Here is a 20,031-nt window from a genome sequence, read left to right as displayed (position 1 = left end):
CTCACGATAAATAAACTTAAATAGAATACAGGTCTTATTGTGCCCCCTCTCTGCTTCGACAGCCTCCTTTTTGACTCAGAACAAAATCCAGACTCTACCGTGACCTATGGTTCAACACCAAAGTCCTGGCTGGGGTAAGTCATCCAACTTGAGCCTCAGTTTAACCGCGCTGGAAAATGGGAATCCCGCTGACAAAAAGTGCGGAGAAGAGTGTGTGGAACGCAGCCGCGGCTGTTAAGACTAGTTACTCTTTAAATGAGCGTGGGATTCAAGAAGAAGATGAAGCCAGATTCGACACAGATGAAGATGGCAAATGACGCCAGCACAAATTCGCACATGCTCCAATTCTGGACACACAGATGATAAAAACCCGCATTCACCTGACGCCATTGCTTAGGTGGGCTCTTTCGAACATTTATTAAAAAAGCAAAATGTATGTTCATCTCAAATAGAACAGTTAAAAATGGTAAAGCAATACAAACACCTTGTTACTAGCAGCCTCCAGTTGTTAGAATTTCCCGCCCTGCTCTTTAGTCCGTTCCGGGCAAGCCCCTCTTTCCAGAGCCTGCGGCTGCCTACACCTCCCTCATCATAGTGCAGGTCAAACCCAAGTTTATAAAATTAACAATTTAAGGTTAAATAAGCTTAAATAAGGGCGTTAAATACAAGACACTTCATCAAAGCTTCTGTACAAAGAGAAACAAATTTGGCATTGTACACACGTGATTCTGCGGGCTCCCCGCGGACGGGAGGTTCTAGAACGTAAGCAGGCGTACTCTTCTTCAGCAGAGCAGTAACTAAACACAGTGAACTAAGAGTTGAAGGGACCGCTCACTGAGCCATACACAAGGCATGTGTAGCTTTTTGTGTTTTGTGTGTGTGTGTGGTTTTTCTTAAATCAGAACACTGTTAATATTCAGGCACCGTTTGCTCCTGCAAATAAATAAGTCTCTAAATCGACTGCATACAAACTAGTGTTAAAGACGTCAGTGCTTTTTAAATTCCCCCCACGCGGCTTCTCCCTACTATTTACTATGCCTCTTTCTTATTGCTATGATAATGTGGCTGAGAAATAAAACTACTGTACATCCAAAAAAATAGAGCACCTTTAACATTAAAGTATACGTCTGATTATTTGTCTCCGGGTTTATTTTACAATACTAAAGCCCAAACTGCGGTCGATCTGCTTTGGACATCTCTACCAGGTCACCTGATCCAGAGCAGGTCGAGCCCCCCTTCTCCTCTCTGTTGAGGTACGGCCCGCGCCACAGCACCCGCGCCGTGGAGCCCGACGGCAAAGAGGTCCGGGACCGACGCCAGCGGCTACATTCATCTCGACACCGGGGGGGTTACATTCATCTTCACGCGGCCTCGCCCTCCTCTCCGCTGTCACGCGAGGCGGCTTCGGCTTCCAGGGACGAGTCGCCTCCCCGCCCGGCGGGGTGGATGGTGCCGGGCGGGGTGGAACAGCAAAAACAAAAAAGAAAACCAAAAAAACCCAAAACACATCTACGGTCGGCTGCAAGCACGCTGGAAGACCACGCGTTGGCGAGTTCCCGGGGCTTTGAGGCGTTTCCCGGGGGCGCCCCCCACCCCCACCCCCGGCGGGCTAGGGCCGGGTTAAGACTTCTTGTCGATGGTGTTGAAGAACCACTCTGTGAATTTCCGCAGCTGCGCGGTGGCCGTCTGGGACTCCTCCTGCAGCCTCAGGTTGTCTCGGCGCAGGTGCTGCACTTCCGCTTGCAGGACCGCCTTGTCCTGCTTCTCCTGCGAAGAGGGCACACGGGCGGCGTCACGCACGCGCCCGACGAACCCCGCTTCCGGAGCTGCGCTGCATGAACGCTGCCCCCTCCCCCCCGCCTTCCGCCAACCTGCAAGCCCAGCGCTGACGTCGCCGTTGGGCCTCTATCTCCAGTTCCTCTCATCACTGATAGAAGATTCTAGAATGTGGTTGGCGTTTCTTCTCTCCCCTGCCACTTGTCACCTATGTTGATGATTCTAAATCCAAGTCTCTCCCTTACTTCCTCTCTGTGATCTGGAAACCCACCCTTCCTCAACCCCTGCTCCCATGGCCACACCCTGTACCTTGCTGTTACCCATAAACCACACAGCTTCCTAGATGTTTTCGTCCTCCCACGTCCTGACCACCACCTCTTGTCCGTCTGGAATAATCTCTCTAGATTATTATAATCTCTCTTACCTTATTCTCACTGTCCCCTGCAGTGACAGTATGTCTCCTTACCCAGCTTACACTCTAGGTCCCTCAGATTAATCCCATACTCTGTCTCTCTCCTTGTCCTGACTTCCTGTCTAAACTCTCAAAACTGGTGACGTTCCACTCTCCAACTGTCCTACACCTGCAGCCAGAGGTAGGGTGACGTCCCGGCTTGCTTGGGACATTTCTGGTTCTAACTCTGAAAGTTCTGTGCCCCGAAACCTCTCCACCCCAGGCGAACTGGACAGCTGGTCATCCAAGCTGGAAAGAAGCACCCAACTCGGCCAACAAATACTGCATAAGCTTTAATTAAGGCTGCGAATTCAAATGTACCTTCAGCCTTGCTTGGCAATCCTATCACATGTGAATTTACTGACTATTCTAGGCCTTACCCTCTGCCCTTACACCTCTCCTGCTCCCTCCCACCACTACTCACTCTCAGCTCGTGACTGGAAAAAGAGAAACCATTAGAGGGCAGCTCTTACGTGTGTGTGAATGTATGTTCGCACGGGTGTGAGTGCACACTCGCACGCACTCTACTCTGGTCGCTCTGTATGAACCGTCCCGACCCCGAATCAAGAGCAGCCTCAGCTTTGTGCGCAAGATCAGGGCATGACCCTCCCGCGTTTCTGCATGCTGTGACTTCCTTCCCGACTGGATCCCTCCATCAACACTGACACCAGCTGTAATCTCTCCCTTCTTCAACAAACAAAATGGTAACGAAACCCTTCCCGTGACACCCCTCCCAGCCCCACCTTCACCCCTCTGCTACCGCACCCTCTTCCATTTCTGTGGACAGCACGATGGTTACCTAGCCCAGTGCTGACGACACAAGAGTTCAGCAGACGTTTGACGGGAATGAATTAGTTAACTTCTTTTGAGGCCTGACCGTGCACACGTTGACGTGTAGGGCAGAAGTTGTGAGGTTCGTGTAGCTGACTCGGGGGGGAATACAACAGCTTGGGGGAGAACAGGCTTTCCAGGAGCAACTGCCTCCTTTTAGGCCAGCCCATAAATCGTTGGTACAAATGATAACTCACTGAACTACAAAATACTAGGCTCTGAAGATTGGGCATCCAGAGGGCTCCCCCTCATTTGGTCCCCTTTATTCCAATTCTTGCCTCCTCTTACAGTGATATACATGAGCTGGAGGCCAGAAAACAGAATTAGACCTCAGGAGTCTCTGTTTTCTACTGTTTTCTACTTTGACTGGGGCAGTTATCTTTCCCGAGCGTCTCCATTTTTATTTCTACTGGCTAGAAGGGGTTGATTATGCAAGACAAGAGTTTTGATTATGGGTTCCGATGGATCCCTTTACCTTCCGAAGGTCAGTCTGCAGTTGTCGAAGGATCAATTCCAGCTGATTGACTTTACCGGTCAGTGTTGACGGAGACCGCTCCCTAGGGAAGAAGGATAGAACCAGAAAGACTCAAGGGCACTGAAGTTAAGATGTTGCATTCAGTGTTCTTGTTGGTAAAGTTTTCACTCAAAAAATTATTTCATGTGCTTAGAGCCCAACGAGGAAATACATAAAATTATGTCACATTTGGAAAGTGAACATATATCGCTGCTTTGGTGGAAAATTCCTTCTGCGTCTCTGTTGATTTTAAAAAGGGATTCAGAATCTCTGTGGGCATAAATGTTAGTTAAAAAAAAAATAAAGTCAAAAGATAAATTATCTAAATCAGCTTAGCCAACTGAGACTAGGTAGACCAGAGTGAAGTCCTGGGAACCAAATACAGATTCGATTTCTCCAATTGGTTTTTCTCTGTCAAGAAAATATCATGAACCAAGATGAATGGGCGAGTTAACGGTAACACAAGTTCGTATGAAAGTTCGAATTAGGTAAAGAATATATATATTCTGTGGGTGATAAACTTGTCAAGAATATAGGGAAAGAGATGTTTCAGTCACGTCAGTGGAAGAAGGCACAAGGCCAGGTCAAGGACCAGGGTTCTGGGGGGGAAACGTGCCCTTGGCAGGTCCCCAAGTACAGCCCGGCAGAGGGAGACTGGTCAGCAAGGTAGGAGCCGCCCACAGGGCAGAGCAGTTAATGCAACCAAGAGCCAGCCAGCCAGCAGCGGAGGGAGCCCAGTCAGCCCTACTCAGTCCTGTATCTGGATCCTGAAGGACCAGGGGAACACAGAGCAGAAATGGTCTCCTGGGGTTTTGCTGAACCCCTGATACTCGTGGGCCCGGGGAGCAGAGGGGGAGGGTCCACAGGGGCTCACATACCCAGTTGCATCCATGAAATCTTTGCTGCTGCCGGGGTCTACACATAAAGCCGGTTCCTGTGCGCCTTCCAGGTCCTGCCCGTGTTGCATATCTGTCAGGGTGCAGAAGGATGCCACTCTCTGGTCTGAGAAGGAGACACACGTACACACACACACACACACACACACACACAGAAGTTTAGTATAGCTGCAAGGCGATGTTTCTTTGTGGACATGAATTTAGTCACTAACCTACCTACCCCACCCCCCCCCACCCCCCAATCAGTTACTGCCCTGTTTCAAAAAAAACCCAAAAAAACAAAGAAAAACAAACTCAGGCAAGCTGCTGACAATCAGAAAGCATCAGGATTGGCTGTCCTTGGGGGCTGTATGGCATGCGCACATCACAGCCATGGGGACAATTAGCAGATCCTCGATTTGCTAGAGCCAATTTGCTTTCCTCCTTCCACATTCCAAGAAATGCCAAAGCTGCCGGCTGTGCGCATGGAATAACGGCGTCCTCGTCGCGTGATGACCTGGCTGATTAACAGAACCCAGGAGACGGACCTCTCCTCAAGCTGTCGCCCTGACCAGGGGAGCATGAGACACAGCAGCAGCCAGGACCCACGTCCCCTGGGCGTGCCAACCCTCCGAGCTCAGATAACCATGCAGACGTGCAGACACGTGAAAAATAAAGAGACGGTTACAAAACATCAAGAGCCCGCGGCGAGCCCGGGACAATCACCTAGATAGGACGTGTGGTGACAGAGCAGCCCAAGTTCTTCGTCTGAGTCAAGACCTGAAATAAGATTTAGAATTTCCTATGAACAGTGGTATCTCTAGGCGCCTGACTAGAAGCCCACATATGACTCAAATACAGCCTGTGCGTGCGTGTATGCGTGCGCACTTGTGCCGAACGGGGAGTTGTGCCCTTGACTGCCAACAATATGCGATGCCAAACAACGTGGTTCAACATTTCGCGTGCGACGGTGCTGGCTGGACGCACGCTGTCGTGTACAATGACGAGAAGCGGGGTGCCTCACACGTGCAAATCTAACAGTAAGAAGCTGTGACCATTTGGGGTTTGCTTAAATGACCCACTCTGCAAACATAAAATAGTGGCGGTCAGGGAGATTAGCTGCCTAATCTTTCTAGAAACCATCAGGGGAAGACACGAGGGGCACAGGGTTTCCAGCAGCCGAAACAAAGGTCAGCATGACCACTCTGCCTTTTCTCGGCACAGGGCCATTTCTATTCTTGGCACCCCTAACCTCACATGCGATGTTTCCAGAGCTAGGCGGGAAAGGGGACGTCCTATTCTTTGGAAGGGGCACCAGAACTAGCCCAGCTCTGGGGGCTGAACGCTGACCCAAGAGCATCGGTCCAGAAATGCTGAATGCCACGCAGAAAACAGTCCCACATTTGAACAAGGTGGAGGTGAGAAGCAGGAATCTATCTAATTATTCACTTCCTGCATTCCCCAGTGTCTCTTTTCTCGGTGCCCGAGCCCACATATGCATCTACAGTTGGAATCCGAGGGATACAGCAGGTGTATTAGTGCTGTGGTGTCTTTTTCATATGCTTTGATTAATGGCTGAGAAATTGCATTCGGGTCCGTGTCAGGGGTGCTCTGTTCTTAATTTATCCCACCCTGTCTCCCTCCGGCTGCCGGACGAGTCTCCTAATGAGGCTACCTGCCTGTCTGGTTTATGGAGGGTCCTGCACTTCCTGTTAATTAGAAAGGATGGTGGAGGCTGCCAGGGCAGGAAGGAAAGCGAGCTGGATCGCCACGGGCACTGTGCTGGAAGCACCCACCAGGGGCCCGGGCCTCCTGGAAGTGGTGCTGAGGACAGAGTTCTCTGGCCACGCGTCCCGCTTTCCCACGTCGGATTTCCCAACGCCTGCGGTAGGTACGCAGGTGTCCTTCGACAAACGTTTCTGTAAAGATTTCAGATTGTCCTCCACGCTTCAGATCGACAAGACGATTCTTCTGTAACTAGGAGTTCCTGGGAGACCGTCATGTTCCCAGTTTGGTACTGACTGGTAGGGTTTATGCACATGTTGAAATAATGTGTAATTTAATTAAGACTAACAGCACAATCTGGGTATTGCCTACTTCTGCACGTGGCAGGGTGCAGGCAGCAGAGGTGGGGGCAGGAATGATGGGGCGTCCTGGCCGGGGGTGAGCAGCTCCGGGGGCGGGGTGGGGAGGGTCCGGGCTGCCACGATGTCCAAGATAACCCTCTGTTCTGTGACGATACCAAATAAGGGAATACCTCACACTTAAAAAAAAAAAAAAAATCAAGGGCAGATATATTTTGATTCTACAGTACAATTACTGACAAAAAAGGGATGTCAAAACGGATAAAGGATTTATTTCTATTACTCTTTAGAAGAGTTCCTTGGGGCGCCTGGGTGGCACAGTCGGCTAAGCGTCCGACTTCAGCCAGGTCATGATCTCGCGGTCCGTGAGTTCGAGCCCCGCGTCAGGCTCTGGGCTGATGGCTCAGAGCCTGGAGCCTGTTTCCAATTCTGTGTCTCCCTCTCTCTCTGCCCCTCCCCCGTTCATGCTCTGTCTCTCTGTGTCCCCAAAATAAATAAAAACGTTGAAAAAAAAATTTTTAGAAGAGTTCCACGGACTCATCCACATTTTATACAATCCAGTGATAATTCGGTCAGTTTCCATCTTTCTTAACATATTTGACTGTGACGGTCACTCCGAAGTACCTGGATGAAAATGTCTTAGCTTGCTTCCTCTATTTTTACCTTAATTGATAAAATATCCACATATTTGACAGAGACAGGACTTGCTGCTGGCAGTCATTCAAACATTCCTTGGGGAGAAATAAGGTCCTACTGGTCAGGAGGCAAGAAGCCAAAAAGGGAGTTTTGCCAGCAATGTAGTTTCACAAAGAGGATTTCACTGTGCATCTGAAAAGCTGGTAGGTTGAAATCCAAACAGAATGCTGCTTGATTAAGTCCAGACACTGAACTAACTCTGTAAAATACTTAACCATAGTGACAGTTTCCAGTGGAAGCTTTATTCTCCCACAGCTTCTTTCTGTGATGATGAATATTCAGTAACCAAGTAATTACTGACATTGAACCAAATGGCACAGACCAGACCATAAGAAGACAGGCGCGGGAGCATGAACTTCATGTAAATGGTTAGCACAGCAGATACAGTCAGCTCAACCTACATACACAGCCTGTTTCTCCTTTTCCTTCCTGTTTGCTGTGCAAGAACATCTGGCTAAGGGGAGGTGGGGGACACTGGGCACGGCTTCCACATGGAACAGTCCATCCCTTTAAATCATCTTTGAAAAACCTTATTAAAGTGTAGTTTCTTGTTAGTGCACTTGGCACGAAAAAAGAGGATGAACAAACAGTCAGCAAGATATCCCACATCCATCTAGAGCTGAGATGGCAAAACAGTTGCCCGTGAATAACTCCCGGGACCCAGACAGGCTGCCTGCAGCAGCACCGAGGGAACGGCAAGGCCAAGCCAACACCAGGGAGGGAGGGAGTGATCTGATCCGCTGATCGATTAGTCATGTCTGCTGAGGGCATGAACTAGAAGAAGGGTATATGCACGAGACACAGAGCACACAGGGCATGCACGTATGAGGCTCAGTTCGACTAAACCTGTTTCCACAAACAATGCTCTTCTAACACGTCTCTGCGGTAGCTACAAATTACAGAAAAGCTGGGGCTCTGTAGCTATATGCAGGAAATGAAAGGCACTGTCCTCGTAGAAGCTGACTTAACCAGCAACCAGGAAAGGAAAAAAAAAAAAAAGGTTACACTGCACTTTTAATAAATACTCTGGTCTAGGCCTTTTGCAGCCTGTTCACGAATGCTGAAAGATCGCGGTCTGGAGCCTACCTTTGAGTAATGAACAAAGCAAAGTGTGGGAATTCTTCTCCATTTCAGATACAACTATTATTATTGGCCTGAAACCGTTCCTTACTTTCTAAATCACTTAAGTCTATTTACTAATATTACATTAACTTTACGTTTTTCATCCAAGTAGTAGTCCTGTTTCTTTTCCATTTTTTTAAGCCACTTATATTACCTCGGGAGTTATGCGGTATGCCACATTTTGTTTATGCCCGTGCCCCCCCCCCCCCCCCCCGCTTCTCATAGTGTTCAACTATCGGTAACTTAAGCTATTTTATCAAGTTTTAAGCCGCAGCATCAGAACTGAAACAGTTCTCATTATAAAAATTTGTTCTTATTCTCTTTAAAGACCAAGGGCATATGGAACATAATATATTAAAAACATAAACTTGTATTTTTTTGGGAAATACATTCACGTGGAATATTTCATTCTGATAGTGGGGCCTGATAAATGAGCTGTGTCCCGCCTACAGACACTCACACGCACACAACCATGGGCCCATGGAAAGGAAGATGGGCCCATGGAAAGGAACAGCAAAAGGCTGGCATCCAGAGGGGAGTAAAGTCTGGCCTGTTGATGGCGTGTGACTCTGAAATCCAGAGTCTCCTGTCATTCGTTGGTAATTTCACCTTTTAAAGCTTGTTTTCATTTAAAACGTTATCCATTCAACAAATGCTCAAGAAGACGCAAACTGACGACTCCTGCTATTTGGGTAAATGAGATCTATTTTAAATTCTAGCACTCTTGAAGAGACTCCCCTTCCGCTGCGTCCCTGCTGGACCCACCGCCAGCTCTTCTGGGTTTGCTCGCTTGCCCACACGTGAGTGGGGGTGAGATCTAGTCTCTATTATTTCTCGCACCCACGCCTCACATTATTCCAGCTAATGAAGGAATGATGCCCGCAAGGGCAGTTAAGTGACCATCTTACCGTATCACCTAGAGCAGAAATTTCACTCGCGAATTCTGATGTGCAAAACATATGTCACATCCCCATCCCCGACAAACACAAGGGCAACACACACACTCCAACAAACTTGCACTGTGACTGCGCCCGTTTTTGGAACTTGACTGTGGCAGGAGGGCTGAATGGGGGGGCACGGGCTCACTGCACCTGACCTCACAGGCCTATGAAGGAGATGCCAAATTCTCTGACAGTTGGTCTTAGGGGTAGAGTTTGGTGATCTATTTCTAGTAGGCGAGTTCTCAGCAATTAGATTTCTGGTCAAACGGTGGGTCCACTTTTTGGCTCAAGCTACATTCTGTCCTATTGTCTGCACACGAAGGCGGATCATTTTATAATCTTTGTCATGATGGCGGCTTTGAGTATTCTTCCTCGCTTCCTGGATCGGTGGCCTCAGTTTTCATCTTCCAAAGGTATGAGCTGGTAGCTCATTATCAGTTTAAATTTACATGTGTGGTTGAACATTTTTCAAATACTGATTATTCATTTTGTAATTCCACTTTTGTGGACTGTGCGCCCATATGCCTTGACCGTTTGGTTATCAGGGATTTGGTGTTTTTTGCTGGCTAGGCCCCTCCATGCACTTGGGATAGTCTGGTTTTACCCATCACGTTTACTACAAATCCCCCCTCCCCCATATTCCCCTGTTTATCTGAATGTTCTCTTTCAAGTTCATAAAAATCTTAATGTTTCAATTCTTTTACCTGGCCATATTATATTTTGTATATTCTCTCATTATCAGTAATTAAAGCATTTGCTTGTTTCTAAAGTGGTAATCTTTACTGTTTCTAGAATTGGCTCTTCTAAATCCTGAACCCAAGTAGTATATATAAATTGCTTTCCCATTTAACTCTAAATTATATTCAGAGCTTTGGTCTGAGCTCTTCCTCTGTCTCCAAAAGGCCTTATTTCTATTTTTTTTTTTAAATCACTACTATGCTAATTATTATTGATTTACAGCAGACTTTTTTTGTGTGTGGAATATTTTTCATCTATTTCCAACTGGGCGCAATTAAGCTCTTTAAGATAACCTTTAAATACCTGAATTGAAATTGTACTAAATCCACAAATTAACCGAGGAAACTAATTGATTCATCATCCTTACCGTAAGCTTCCTATCCATTCTTATTCTTACATACAGTAGGACTTTTCGGTTATTGAAGTGTCCTTTGCTTTCTTGGATTATAACTCTAATGATGGCTTAATTTCCAAAGAATGTAGAATTTGATCTTACAGATATATCGAAAGTGCCCTTTGTTACTGCTCCGGTGCAAGAGTGTCTGGTCCAGCTACAGACACATGAGTGAAGTCACCTTTAATGCTCCAGTTCTGATCAAGCTCCAGCTGAAGACGGCTGCATGAGCTGAAACCACAGGGAGAAGAACCACTGGCTGAACTAACTAGAAATCACTGGACATAATAAACCATTATGTCCAGCCATAAATTTGGGGGTGATTTTTATGCAGAAATAGATCACTGAAAAAATTAACGACGCTTTGAAACAAGGTTTATAAAATATGAAATGTATTTTAAAATATGTTACCTGGTCACTTTGTTTTATAATCTTGGATAATTTCATTTTTAAAATTTGATTTATATATATTTTTTAGCTCAAGTAGAATTAACATAGAGTGTTATGTTAGTTTCAGGTATACAATATAATGGTTCAACAATTCTTTCCATTTCTCAGAGCTCATCACGATAACTGTGCTCTTAATCAGAATAATTTAACTTTCATATTTTTTTAGATATAGAAGCATATGTAAATATATGTTTTCACCTCCAAAATTTATTCCTTTTTCTTTGCATTGCTCATATAAATGTCAGGTACTTTGCTCCCTAATGAAAGGACACAGTCTCAAAGCATGATCTGGTTTAGTTTCTGGACTGAAGGTACCTGCTTTTTATAAACAGTCCTCCATTAAGTATCATGTCACTCTTTGGAATAAAGGAGATATTCTTTGTTAGGTTTTAAAGGTAGCTCTCAAATCTTAATTTTTATTAGAAATAGGTCTTAATTCTATTAGATAAGCTCTTTTGGGGAAATTGGTATTATAACTTGTAATTATTTCAGCCACTATAACTTTTTATAATTAAAAGTTTGTCTTTTATTAAACCAGCTCAACTCTTGCCAATAACAATGAATAATCTCTTCAATCTCCTACTGAGTTTCATCTAAGCTTGACATCACTATTAATGAATGAGATTGTCTTTTGATTTTCTTTTCTTGCGTGTTATCAGGAAAGAATCCTATTATGCAATTATTAGGCTGCTTCTGAATTTCAAGGAAAATTTATACAGGGATATCATTATTCCTTGAAGCTTTGGAAACAATTAACTCTAAACGTATTAGTTTCAGGTGACATTTGGGATTTGATATTCTTAGATAACTTTTCAGTGCCCTCTATATTTGGGCTTTTTATGGTTTCTTAGGCTCCCTCCCCCGTTTTCTTGCGAGAAATACCCAATTATCTTATTTATCAAATTTCTTCCTATATAACCCTGACATTCATTAATAACTTTTCTATTTCTCTTATGTATTGGTGAATACTAATTTCTCTTCCCAGTTCTAGAAAGTACAGAGTTCATTTGTACTTTCCATTTTTTGATCAAATTTATGTTGATCAATATTCAAAGAAAATTAATCACTGACTTTACTTATAAATTGCACTGAAAATTCATTTGCCAGTTTACCAAAAAATCTATTTGATTTCTATCTTTGTTTACTTTCACAGCTTTTGTAGAATCTTTTTGTTTTTCATTTTTTTATTTTTTATTTTATTTTTTTTAACGTTTATTTATTTTTGAGACAGAGAGAGACAGAGCATGAATGGGGGAGGGGCAGAGAGAGAGGGAGACACAGAATCTGAAACAGGCTCCAGGCTCTGAGCTGTCAGCACAGAGCCCGACTCGGGGCTTGAACTCACTGACCACGAGATCATGACCTGAGCCGAAGTCGGCTGCTTAACCTACTGAGCCACCCAGGTGCCCCTGTAGAATCTTTTTGAAGCACAGTTAAGTTGGTTAATTTTCACGTGTTTTTCCCCCCCATTTAAACAAATGTTTCTGAAAACAGTGCATTTTTGTTTAAGGACTGTTCTCTGGCTGCAGTCCAAAGATTTTAATAGGTAGTATCTTTGTATCATCGCTCACTAAAAAAAGGAAAAAAAAAATGGCCTCATATTCCTGAATTCTTCCTAGAATAATTATTATGAATTACATCAAGAGTCTAACGAATGCTTAGAATTTTTTGTGTGTGTTTTGCTTCTCAGTTTTCTTACTTAATTCTATTTTCATTGCCTTGTGGTCAGAAAGGTAGTCTGGAAACACGCCTCATCGTTGGAGACGCCCCACTCATAGTCACAGGGTATACGTTATGTTCTCTGTACGAACAGAGTGTCAATATATTTCAGCAACGATGATCGGGACAGATATTTTGGTGCCTCTGCTCTACTGCTGCATGACACAGTAAAAGATCTAAGTTCTTACACTCCTGTGTCCAGTGTCAAGTTTAGCTCATCAGCAAAGTCCAACACATCACAAGCTTGGAAGATAAAACAGGTAGATCGCTGGGAGAGAGGCGTCTCTGCTTGCACGAATCACAGGGGTGGATTCTATGAGGATCATGGTATTAAGTAGGCAGACACATTCCATTTTTTTTTTTTTAAAGCCCGTTTTGAAATGTGTTGACTGCTCACGTCCATGGACGGGCACCGAATTATTCCAGAGCATTCTGAGCTCAGTGAGGCATGTTGAACTGCCTTTATTAGTTTGTAGCAATTAAACAGATGCATAGGGGATTTTCTGGACTATCTTTATCCTGTGTAGTCTAGCTCAGAAAGGGCTCTGGGAACTGGTACAAGAAAGATCGAGTAACAGGCAGGGCAAGTGGGTTATCTCAGTGAAGACGTTTCTCTTTAAAGTGCTCAGGTGACGGATGACACCCACTCGCCACCATGCCAGCGTTGTCAGAGTGGCACTGACACGAGACGATCTGATTAGCAAATGTCTGGAGCTGCAAATTCCCAGCTGACTTCTCCTAAGCTGCCTGTGGTCTCAAGGCGGCGTGCTGTGGTCCGCTGCCCTGCAGAGTAGGACCGAGAATTCCTCTAATTTTGATTTGTAAGCGTTTGGAAACTTCGGAAAAGTCAGACGACCGAAGTCCGCTCCCCTGGCAGGCAGAACCCCACATTCGTCCTGTTTGGCTCTGATGCCAATGCATGCGAGGTGTTGGCTCTCTGGGGTTTCCACGTCATGCTTTTTCTCTTTTGTCCGTGGGCGCCAACGCCCACCTAGACCCTAACTTCGGCTCACAACCCCTCTCTGATGAACAGACCTGAACTGCCGAAGGCGGGGGTTTAAGACTGTCAGAAGCCTTACGTGTTCATTTTCTGGTCAAGAAGACTGAATGCAGCCCAATGCAAATATTTAATCAGGTACTTCTGAGGATTACCGCCGAACATTCGGTGTCGGCCCGTAGTGTGGTATTGTGGTAGTTAAGGGACTTGTCCAAAGGCCCACAGCCCAGCAGCTGAGCTGTGACTGTGACCAGAGTCCCTGGGTGGACACCTTCGTCACTGCCGCACGTGCCATTTTGGTTTCTGCACTTCCCGCTCTTAGCCCCTCTCCTTCAAAGATCTGTTTCACAGCAGTGCTTTTATTCTTGAGGAGGTGGAAGGGAACCAAGCAAAGACACAAACGGGGGGTGGCGAGTAGATACGCAGATAGGCTGATAAATATTTTACATCCGAAAAATGAGCATAAAATGCAAAAGGGTCTTCAGAGGTCAAAAACGATGCCACGAGTAGGTAAATAGCTCAAGTATCCTGTGCGTTGGGTACCTATCTTCTGGTACTAGCTTTTCTCATTCAGTTATCTCGCCATGTGCTTGATAAATAAAGATAAGAGACATAAAACAAGCAGCCTTCCCTTGAGAAACTCATCACCTAGTAAGAAGCTACAGACAAGTGAATAAAGCAGAATTCAGCGCGGTAAGTACCGTGCAAATATTTACGCAGCCGAGAATAACGCAGCGGACAGAATAGATGTTCTCATATTCTCCCGGGGGCAGTAAGCCAGCACAGCGTGCAAAGAATGGGCCAGAGAAAATGCTGCTACCTGCTGCGGGGGCTGCTCTGGACGGAGGTAAAGACAGCGCTCCTGCCCCTTGGGGCTAGGTCGCATCTAGGTCAGCGTTGGAAGCACAGGAAGTAACTGGGCCGAGGGCCTGGGGTTCTATAACCAACTTCGGGTAATGTCAGGGAACGAAAGCTGCATCGCGGAGCAGACGGGCACTCTGAGGTTTCCACACGGAGTTGAGTACTTTGCAAGGCAGTGAACCCAAGACCCTCACTCCTATTAAGGGAGCAGTAAGAGCCTGTTCAATTTGCGGAAACTTCCTAACAGAGTTTCTCTCTGCTTATCTACTGGAGCTAAACGCCCCTGGTGTCTGAATTAGCCTCCACGTAGCCTTCCCCCTCCCCCTGTCGCCACCGGAACTTAGGACCAGAGACACCCATCTGATCATCTAGAACAGATCCCTCGGCAGGGCCAGCTTGTGCAGAGTGAGGGGCAGGGCAAGCAGCAACCCCCACCTCAGGCAGCACCCTGACCTGGCAGCAACACCAGTCACTTCTGGGAAAGGAACGTGCTTTTGTGTCCCGAAGCCTGGACGTGCGGTGGGGGTAGAGACCAAGCAGGTGAGTGGACGGGGAGAGGGAGAGAAGAGATGGGCTGCTCAGGCGGCTGCAGACTCCCCTGGCCCCCTCCCCTCCATGGGGGTGGCCACACGTGGCCCTCCGCCGGGATTCGCAGACAGACCCCGCCTCCCCGGTCACTTCTACCTGTCACCCCAGGGGCAGCGGTCGTCATAGAAGGGCAGCGCCAGCAAATGGCACAGGTCACAATCCCGGGTCATGGGAGCAGTTTCAACCTCGAAAATTCCCATGGGCGTAGCGGCTGGAAAGGCCCTCAGAGATGGGCATGTCCGGTGTGTCAGGGACACATGGAGGAGGAGGAAGACGGGCGGGGCTGGGGCACGTCACACTGCATGTACACCAAGCCGCCAGACTCCTCAAGCTGTGCCCATCCCACCGAGCCAGGCAGCCGCGGCCTCTGGAGGCCCTTCCTCTCCATCTCCCCTCGTGACGCTCGCAGGGAAGAATCTGGGTCCTACAGATTCACCTCCACATTTCAGGTAGGAAGACAGGTCAGAGAGGGGAAGTGACTCGTCCCAGATCAGGGCTGGCACCCGATCTGGATTGCGGGTTTGGGATCCTTTGTCCGGTGCTCATGTCACGAAATGGCACGGTCTCCCTGACGAAACGCCCTTAGTCACAGCTCAAGCCTTCCCCTGCGCGTTTTCATCCACAAAGATGTGCAAAGCATCCAAAACGTTAACCCAGACCAATCCGAAAAGCAGACGCGTTCCCTATGTTGCCGCCCCAGGCCCTGGAGGCCCTGAGTCTTTTTACCTTCAAATGCCCGTGCAGCGTCCACGAGGTGGGACCAATCTAAACCCGTGGCCGTGTCCGGGAGGGGCATCAGGCCAGGATCTGCGCACTTGGACTTATCCGATAAGGACCCATCGGAGAACCAGAACTCATCTAAACGGGAACAAAACCAGAGTGTCAGTCGGATGGCAGTGCAGGGCCCGGGCGGCCCCTCCAAGGGGCCAGGGAACTTCTTCCAACAGACCTCTGGCCCCCAGGACAAAAGGAGACAGTGTGGTGCCGTCGCCCCCAAAACACACAGCTGGAGAAACGGAGGTCTGCAGGAAAGCTGTGACCTACAGGCTCACTTAGAGGTCGGCCGGCAACGCCCCGGGGTGGGAGGGTTTTAGAATGGATCGATTCTGGGGCGCCTGGGTGGCGCAGTCGGTTAGGCGTCCGACTTCAGCCAGGTCACGATCTCGCGGTCCGTGAGTTCGAGCCCCGCGTCGGGCTCTGGGTTGATGGCTCAGAGCCTGGAGCCTGTTTCCGATTCTGTGTCTCCCTCTCTCTCTGCCCCTCCCCCGTTCATGCTCTGTCTCTCTCTGTCCCAAAAATAAATAAACGTTGAAAAAAAAAAAAAAAATTTTAGAATGGATCGATTCTGATGGCACAGTATCGGAATCTCAGGGTTTTCTTCCAGGGCAGGGCTTTCCCCGAGGACATCCATCCGAGTCTGACTGTCTGCAGTACGGATTCCTGCTTTCTTCAGGGGTTACTTCCCCCTTTCAAGTGTTGCAAGCTTCTACTGTAAACAAGGTTCGGCACACTCTCTCTCTAGCCTGACTGATGGCTTAAGAAGCTTCCTGAAGAACACGGTTATGTAAGCTGAGCACCGCAAGTTCAAGATGCCCCAAATATCAGCTGGTTATAAAAAGGCAGGAAGACGAACCTTGTCTTCAGTGTTCACAGGCAAGGAAGAGAAGGGACAGTACAGTCTCTTTCAGCCTACGCACAAAAATGGGACTGGGGCTGCTCTGCTGACTTAATGAGGTGGCTTGATCCCCAGCAAAACCAGAAACCCCTTGCCGTCCAGCATCGGTTTGCCTTCCTTTGTACACATGGACCTTTTAGGTTTCTTTTTCTTTTCCACCTGTCATCACGGGACTTGAAGTGTTTATGTCATGGATAATACTAGTTGTTAGAACTCACTACGCATCTGAGGACAAATTTTTTTTTTTTTTTTTTTTTTGAGAGAGAGAGAGAGACAGCCTGAGTGGGGGAGGGGCGGAGAGACGGGGAGAGAGAAAGAGACAGAGAGAATCCCAAGCAGGCGACCTGTGCTATTCGCGTGGGAGCCTGATGCAGGGCTCGAACTCACAAACCCTGAGATCACGACCTGAGCTGACATCAAGAGTCAGGCACTTGACTGACTGAGCCACCCCGGCAACCCTGAGGACAGATTTTTCAAAGGCTTCAACCGGACTTTCTTGGACATGTCGTTTCTGAACCTGCCCCAAACGTTGCATGCAGCTGCTTGTGAACACATCTGCCTAATGAGACCAATCAAAATAATGACCACCTGGTTGTCTGGGCCTGCAATTAAGTTAAGTAAGGGGCATAATTAACCCAATGCACCTGTAATTTTTGTTCCCACACCCTTTGGGGTAGCTGTGAAATGCTGGCATCTGGACAGAGAGAGAGCACGGTGGGGTTTGACCTTGAAGGGCACTCACGGTCCTTCTGCCCTCTTGACGCCTTCACATGACCTCTCAGCCCACCCCCACCCGGGGCGGGGTGGCCAATCACACCCCTCTATTTTCAGCACTACCACGTTTAGCCGCGGGGATATTCCAACGACCCGGTCCCAGCCTCCACCGCGAAGGGAGCCCAGTTGCGGAGCGCTCACAGCTCCCTCCTCTCCTGACCTGGTTCTCGGGAACCCAGGAAGACAGAGGTGGGCAGAGGCTGGGCTGAAGCCCCCTCGCAGACCTCAGGCCTTTTAGGGTTAAGGTTCAACCCCCGAGGCAGAAAGGTAAGGAAGCCCCTGGATTTTCCATCACTTGCCAATCACTTTGTCTCTCAAACACATTGGCTCCTTTGCTAAAGCAGGCTTTCCAAAGCCAAGTGTGGAGGAATTATTTGACTCGGTGGCCATTACTTTTGTCGCTGATTCGCATGGGACCAGAGTTCTTCAGGAATGAGGTTAAGAGTGTGGCAGCGCGGGGAAGGGTGCACCAGGCAGGCTGGAACCTGTGTGCCCCGGGGCGCTCTCCCTCCAACCCCCGCCTCTCCTTCCCTCTTGGAAGAGGAAACACCAGGGACTGGAAAATGATTCAGGTAAGTGAACATTTCGACAGAAAGTACACTCTGATAGTCGTGTTTTACTAACAAATGCCAAGCTGAGGATTTTCTCTGCCTTTATAGAGAAACAATCCTTCCCCTGAGCTTCTGGCCCTGGAAAGCCCCGAATCAGGCCCAACGCACGCTGCGTGTGCAGTCGCCCTTCTTCCCTGCCGGCACCAGGCAATAGCATCCTTTCTGGCTCTGACAGGAGCCACGTGAAGAGAGAGGCAGAATGCAGGCTGGTTGGGGCACTAGGCGAATGTCCCTGTACCCCCCGCGCCGCCCCCAACCACTTGTCCCTCCAGCATTTCTGAGCTCAAAAAGCTACCTTCCCCAGACACCCACGGAGCACTGACCATGGGGGGACCTGACAGTCTTGGGTCAAAGATGCATGCTTTGACTATTCCTGAGTGCCCTAAGATTCCACAATACGTGGCCATCTGTAATTAAGCCAAGGCACAGATCTGAATCCTGGTGGCCAGGAAACCAAAGCTGAGAGGGAGGGAGGGAGGGAGGGAGGGGCGGAGGGAGTGAGGGGGCCCAGCAGGACTGGTCCACCTGCTCTGTAGGTGTGCTCGCTGCCCTGGACACAAGTCACGCAGAAGCCTCGTGCCAAGCCCGTGAGGACTCCAGGATCTGGGAATGTCTCGGGGCGTAAGTTTCACAACCAGAGGCAAGTCTCGGGCAGGCTCACTTCCTCCAACTTGTATGGAGATGCAGGGGGCAAAAGGAGGTAAATGGGATTTGTGAGATTTCTTTTTTATTACAAACTAGTATTCCCTCTTCCCCAGGTGTGAATGAAACTTTTGTGTTTATTTGACACCATAGGGCTGGCAAAGACGGTCAGTGGATTAGGAAGGCTTCTTTCCCCCGGGATTTACTTGGAGCCTAGTTAGCCATGTATCTATGACGTGTCATCATTTCTCAGCACGCGGGAAGGTCCCAGGGTCACCGACACTCACCTTAAACGGAGTAAGAGCATCTAAATTCTCCGAGTTCTCAAAATGAAAAGCACCTCAATTTCTTTACAATTGCTTGGAAGATCATATAATTGGCAAAACATAAATTTTATTTATTTATTTTTTTGGTCTGAGATTCCGAATCACCAAAAATCCTTTAGAACGTCCTTGCTGGATGTGAGGTTATCACTACTGCCATCATCTACATGATGCTTACCCAGCATCTCCTATGTTCCAGGCACCAGCAGGAACCAGGCACCAGCTAGGACCAGGAAGACACAGCTTCTGCCCTTGAGGAGCCCGGTCAGCAAGCAGATGAATGCTGCTGGTGCTGGTCCGGTGGGGGTTTGGGGAAGGTGCACACCACGGCGGCTGTGACTGGGTTGTTTCCGGAGTCTTACAGATGCGGAAGAAAAGGCACCCCTTGTCTTTGTTATTTCCAAAGCTCGTGTGACGTCAGGAGCACACCCTGCCCTTTCAGCCAATTCAAAGGAGAAAGTGGCTCGGGGAGTCTGAAAGATGGCTAACGTCTAGGCATGGACGCCTGGCCCCTGCTCTCCGGCCTGGACACTGATGTCGTGACTTCCTGTTTGTTTATCCACAACCGGAAGGCACAATGACCATCTGTATCGGGGTGCCTTTGTTTGTTGTTATAAATGCTGACGAGTCCTCCTGATGGTCAGACAGCTGAGGTTTGGGCAATTCCTCTCGAAATACCACTGGATGTTTATTACAGGGGAGACTGGGAACCTCTGAGAAAGAGAAAGCAGCACCTTCGTGGATCAGCCAGACCCCCTGCCTCTGATGGCCCACGGGCACGTTCTGCAACGCCAACTGTGGCCAGGGTCATCTTCTGCCTGTAAGCAGCTCTTACCACCTGCACCCCACACACCGGGCCTATGCCTGGGTCTGTAGCATCATGCGGGCATACTGAATTACCGAGAAAATACTCATTTGATTTATTCTAAACTCCCCCCTTCTTTAAGCTTCAAGGGGCATCCTTTGGGA

The 20,031-nt window shown here is 48.0% G+C and overlaps 1 protein-coding gene across 13 annotated transcripts in view; it reads right to left on the bottom strand.

Annotated features, from left to right (window-relative positions):
* Nucleotides 1-398: 398 nt before the first annotated feature.
* The window catches only part of SIPA1L2 (signal induced proliferation associated 1 like 2), a 226,220-nt gene continuing 206,587 nt past the window's right edge, over nt 399-20,031 (bottom strand). For 9 of the 13 annotated variants that reach the window (XM_047825079.1, XM_047825086.1, XM_047825087.1 and 6 more), the window contains exons 19-23: nt 15,764-15,895; nt 5,174-5,227; nt 4,451-4,574; nt 3,534-3,615; nt 399-1,767 (exon numbers count right to left, since the gene is read on the bottom strand). In XM_047825079.1, coding sequence (XP_047681035.1) covers nt 1,621-1,767; nt 3,534-3,615; nt 4,451-4,574; nt 5,174-5,227; nt 15,764-15,895 — 539 coding nt within the window. In that variant the 3' untranslated portion in view covers nt 399-1,620. The remainder of the gene's footprint in view (nt 1,768-3,533; nt 3,616-4,450; nt 4,575-5,173; nt 5,228-15,763; nt 15,896-20,031) is intronic. The other 4 variants (XM_047825088.1, XM_047825089.1, XM_047825090.1 and 1 more) reach the window with 3 other exon arrangements.

Source organism: Prionailurus viverrinus, chromosome D2 (assembly GCF_022837055.1).
Source record: "Prionailurus viverrinus isolate Anna chromosome D2, UM_Priviv_1.0, whole genome shotgun sequence".
NCBI lineage: Eukaryota > Metazoa > Chordata > Mammalia > Carnivora > Felidae > Prionailurus > Prionailurus viverrinus.
The sequence above is the reverse complement of the archived record's forward strand: the minus strand, read 5'-3'. Positions and strand labels throughout refer to the sequence as shown.